The sequence below is a fragment of the Nanorana parkeri genome, unplaced genomic scaffold (genome assembly GCF_000935625.1).
Source record: "Nanorana parkeri isolate BGI_ZX_2015 unplaced genomic scaffold, ASM93562v1 scaffold22, whole genome shotgun sequence".
NCBI lineage: Eukaryota > Metazoa > Chordata > Amphibia > Anura > Dicroglossidae > Nanorana > Nanorana parkeri.
The window spans coordinates 3,139,900-3,145,062 of NW_017306290.1; the positions used below are offsets into that span (position 1 = coordinate 3,139,900).

Consider the following 5,163-nt stretch of genomic DNA (forward strand, 5'->3'; position numbering starts at 1 on the left):
TTAATAGCTGTAATTTACAGCTATTAAAAATTACCCTTTCCTTTCAATCTGCAGCTTAGCCCCCAGGAAAAAAGACAATAAGTTGAATCCACAAGTTTGTCTAAACAAAAAACAGCAACAGGTAGAATTTTGTAAATAGGTTTCCTAAAAACAATGCAATGTATATAATTTACCAGGAGAGATTTTCTTCCAAAGTGGAGTTGCACAAACATTATGTAATAGAGGCAATTACCGCATGCAGATTTATGACTACAAAACACAGTCCGTTTCTACAGTTTATGTGAAAAATAAAAGTACCTTTCCAAAAGTTGCTGCACAAGCTGGCTCCAACTTCTCCTTTCTGCAGAAATCCAGATAATGTGCATACAGTATACACCGTGGCAAGCATACCCCTTCACATACAATGTAGTTTTCTTCCAACCTGCAATGTAAAAGACTTACTATTTGTTGTGTTCATCTTATACCATGTACAAGTCATATTACATTTGTCTGTATTGCCAGACTGAAGAAATTAAGTTAGAATCTTAACATGAAGCAATTGCCTTCTTTTCTTTTGTATCTAATGTATCAATGTAGCCAAAAACCTGTTGTATGCAATTGTGTTTAGACATTTCCCATATCTCTTATTTTCATTGAGACCTCGACATTTTGTGTTTTTGAAGCTGGGAGGTAGGTGCCTCAAATAGAAAATAGATGATCTTCTAAACCAGGCCCAAGAATGATTGTTTTCTGCACTTCTGCTGTTTTAAAGGGAAACTATTTTGGTTTTGGGCACATTCGAGTTTAAATATTTTTAAAGTTGTTATTATTATTATTATACTGGATTTATATAGCAGCAACAATTTGTGCTGTGCTTTACAAAATGGAGGGAGACAGTACAGTTACAATACAATTTCAATACAGGAGAGTTAGGAGGGCCCTGCTTGTGTGAATTTTACTATCAAGTAGGAGATTTATAAGTTCTTAATTCAGCATATATACCTTTTTTTCTACATGTATACAATCTTTGTTTTTATAAATAAGCATTGAATATATGACAAAACAATTCACAGAGCACTATGGAATAGCAGTAGCAGCCTTCCTTGGGGATCCCTTTGTCTGATTGGAACTTTGGCTTTGTGCAGCTACTGGAGCAGACGAAAGCACTCTGTGTAAGCTGTGAGTGGTAGCTTACATAGGACCATAGGCTCTCCTCATGCTGGTGCTTGGTGTTATCACATGGACTTCTATCCACATGCTCCTCTATACCCGAAAGTACCAGGCAGTTTCTTTGCTTGAAGTAACTGAACAGACGTGAAGGAAAGTGAGTCTGTGCTGGTGGGGAGAGGAGATATAACCAGACCTGTGACCTGCTCTGCTGGAGTGAAGCACATATTTTTTTATAGACAATCTATAGTGTATTTTGGTTATTTTTGTAAGGTTTATGTAAAAGTAAAATTTGATATGATGATTTAAGCTGGCCATACACTGCTTAGATTTTCAAAATAACTGTTGTACGAATGATCTTTCATTCAACTTTCTATTAGTTGATGGGGTCAAGTACGGCAATCGATTTCAACTGTAGTGATGAAGAAACTTGAAGGAGCAGGATGGAATTTTTTTCTCAAACAAACGAAATTCTAACAGTGAATGTGGTGTTTGTTCAGGAAACTTCATTCATTCCTAAATCAAATCGAATGTTAAAATCAAATGACATTTTGATTGACGCTCATCAAGTGTCTGATGGCATTATCTGGTGGTAATGAAATATCTTTCATATGAACGTTAATTCAGCTATCTACTAGTGTATGGCCAGTTATACTTTTTTGTTGCTCCATTTTTGTATTTCATATGCAAATTTGTGAATGTTCTCACTAGTAGCCATCAGTATTTCAGGGAATGTGGTTATCTTCCCTGAGATAAGATCAGTTAGATTTATAGAGACTGCATTCTTTGTAGTCTGTCAGATCTAAATCAATGGCTTGTAACAACGGAGAGGGACAGTAAAGCAAAAATTACTTAGCAGCAATGCTAAGTAATAAGCGCATGTCTTGAGGAAATATAACTGTTATATATATATATATATAGATTTCAGTTTACAAACCATACACGTGAAACAGTGTACAGTGATAAGACGATTTCCATTTATCTTATCGCATTAGCGTTTGAAAGTATATTTGCAGATTTGTAAAAGGTGTCCGTAAGGAGGGTGTTTAGCCTTCTCCAATATCTTTTGTTTTTAACGGCCTGTTGATGTGTAAGTCTCAGTAGACAGAGTTAAAGTGACACTAAGCTCAGGAGTTCAATCTTAAAAACACATTCAAGTACCTTAACTATTAACGAAAATGTTGCTTATTTGTGTATCACTCAGCCATAGACCCTCAAATCATCTGTGCATTTGTGCTTACACTGTCCTATTCTTTCTGGAGGGTTGCTACTTTTGTTCCCCATGGTCCCTATGTGTGTTGTAAAGTAGCCACCACTCCAGGCTCACTCCTGTGATGCACTACAATCTCAATACAAATTAGTAAACTAAATTTGTACTCTATGACGGGAGTGAGCTTTGAGCGGTGGCTACTTTACAACACGCACAGGGACCATGGGGAACAAAAGTAGCCACCCTCCAGAAGGAAGGACAGTGTCAGCATGAATTCAGAGATGATTTGAGGATCTACAGCTGAGTGATACACAAATAAGATACAGTTTTGTTAATAGTTAAGGAACTTGAATGCATTGTGTAAGGCTGTAAGACAGCTGGTAAGGGCTGGTAAGCTGCAACGTATGACATTTTAATCTTTAGGGTTTATAAATACTTTTAGCCTATAACATTCAGTACAACACCTTTCCACATTTAAATCAAATCTGAAGAGAAAAAAACACTGTCCATAAAAAAACATTTATGTTACTGAATTCACAAGGATTTTAAAGCAATTTCTCAAGTACCCAACAGTGAAAGAGAATATATTATGTTTCCACAGTTCTCTGTATGACAAAAATCAAAGCGATGATTTGTAGCATGAGATATTCTGCACAGTGCTGCTTAACAGGTTTTCAGTTATTGGGAGCTGGACAGAGAGACACACTGTCAATAGTGTGCTGCTGTTACTACTTAGGGGCTATTCTGGTCATACATATTGATATTTTCAGGCAGTTTAAACCACTTTCAAAACTCTGACACCGTTTTTATGATTAAAGTTGGTTGACATTGCTGTAAAATAGCCTGGTTCATGGTCAACATAATCATCTTCTTATATCTACATATTATGAAGAATCAGAAGAAAACGTGATAGTCTTATGAATTTCTTATACTCACCATTGTAAAGTGAGCTGTGTCTGTTTCTTTTTATCCTTAATAATCTGTGTGATTGATTTTTTTTGTGCTGCCTTATTGCAGATAGTTTTATTCTTCCTATAAATGATATCCAGGTCATCATCTTCTGATGAACACGTGTCATTCGACAGATGCATCTCTGAGTCAAGACAGCAAAAAACATAGGACATGTAAAATGTTGTTCCATGTATAGTCTTACCAATTTCTTCATACAGGTGAAAACATGTTTACTTCAGGCCCTCATTAAAATATTTAATATTTCCATTTTATTGATGTCGCAGAATGAGAATTATGTATGTATACTGTAAATCTACTGTATACTTTGCATACAAATGTGCAAAGGACAAAATGTGTCTGGTTTTAATCTTAATTAAGTTTTCTAAACATCTCCCAACTAAGTAAAGGAAACCTCTCCTGGGAGAAACCAAAGATTATCATTGCTTCTGTATCTGTCTTCAGTACTTTAGAACTGTACATTAGGAAAATCAAAGCTCCTAATCTTAGAACATACTGAAGCCATTGGATCATCATGACAGCCTGCAAATTAGTATATTCAGAAGGAAATATCAGCAATCCTCTAAGCTCCTTCACAACAGGTTTCTGTTAATTAATTATACCAAAAGACAATTATTATAGTATAATGTTGAACTCAGTTGCATATATATCTAAGCATTTATAGCATATTAAACCAGAAGTGCATGCATTCATTACAATGAGATGTGCTGGCAAAAGTACAACCTGCGTCAATGTATGCAGTGCTTTACACATTCACATCAGTCCCTGCCCTCGAGAAGCTAGCAATTTAAGGTGCCTAGCTCACATACACACATACTAGGGTCAATTTAGACTAGAGCCAGCATTTAACTGTTTGTCGCAAATATAGCACCTTAAGACAGAATTCAAAGAAAAGGTGATTGTCATCAGATACTTGCGTCTTAGATAAATCTTTAGAATTGGACAGCAAAAGAACACTGTAGATAACCCTTAGGTATGCTCTCATAGCACAAAACCAGTGGTTGACTTGGAACATTTAGGCAAGTTCTTTACTTCTCCATTGTCTGTGCAAAAATATGTTCTCATTAAATACAACTATGCTTCTAGGTACACACTATATAGTTTGGCAGCTATGTTCTAAGGGCACAAAACCATTGGTTGACTTCTCCATTATCGGTGCAATAATATGTTCTTCTCATGAAATACAACTATGCATCTAGATATATACCATATAACTTGACAGTTATGTCATTTGCTAATTGACTGCTGCCTTATATCCATGGACTTCTTTATATGTACACCCTTTAGTCAGGCTACAATGCAAGGACCAGTAAATAAAAGTGTTGTGACTAAGATGGTAATGAAAGATTAAGTCGCCTCTGGACACTATAGTGTTCATGATTACTTAGAGATACCAATATCTTAGAAAATCCCTGAAATAATTCAGCAACTACTGTTTTTTAAGAAGTAAAAGGAAAAAAATGTTCTCCAAAGTGTGTCCTACATCCTGAAACTGGTACACTCTGGATACCTTCTGGTGCAGACAACAGCTAAACAGGTAGATCACCCACTGCCAATCATTCTCTGTGAGAAATCTCTCTATATTTGACTAAATGTTATATATAGGAGTTCCTACCTGTTTTTATGCCAAGGCCAGCTGGAGATTCTTCCTCATCTGGGGTAAGCATTATTCCATCTCTTCTCTCTGTGCAGAGACTCTCCTGCGAATAAGCCATAAGCTCTTTCTCCACTATAGACCCATAGCAATCCGGTATCCTTGTGTTACTTTCTTTATGTGGCTCTCCAGTTTGGAATGGACAGTCTCCCTCTTGCGTCTCAGAAAACTGTTCAATTGGCAT

The 5,163-nt window shown here is 36.2% G+C and overlaps 1 protein-coding gene across 1 annotated transcript in view; it reads right to left on the reverse strand.

Annotated features, from left to right (window-relative positions):
* RFX6 (regulatory factor X6) overlaps nucleotides 1–5,163 on the reverse strand; it is a 68,869-nt gene extending 63,706 nt beyond the window's left edge. Inside the window, exons 1-3 of the mRNA XM_018563838.1 lie at nucleotides 4,941–5,163; nucleotides 3,293–3,449; nucleotides 298–421 (exon numbers count right to left, since the gene is read on the reverse strand). Of these exons, the coding sequence (XP_018419340.1) occupies nucleotides 298–421; nucleotides 3,293–3,449; nucleotides 4,941–5,163 (504 nt within the window). The remainder of the gene's footprint in view (nucleotides 1–297; nucleotides 422–3,292; nucleotides 3,450–4,940) is intronic.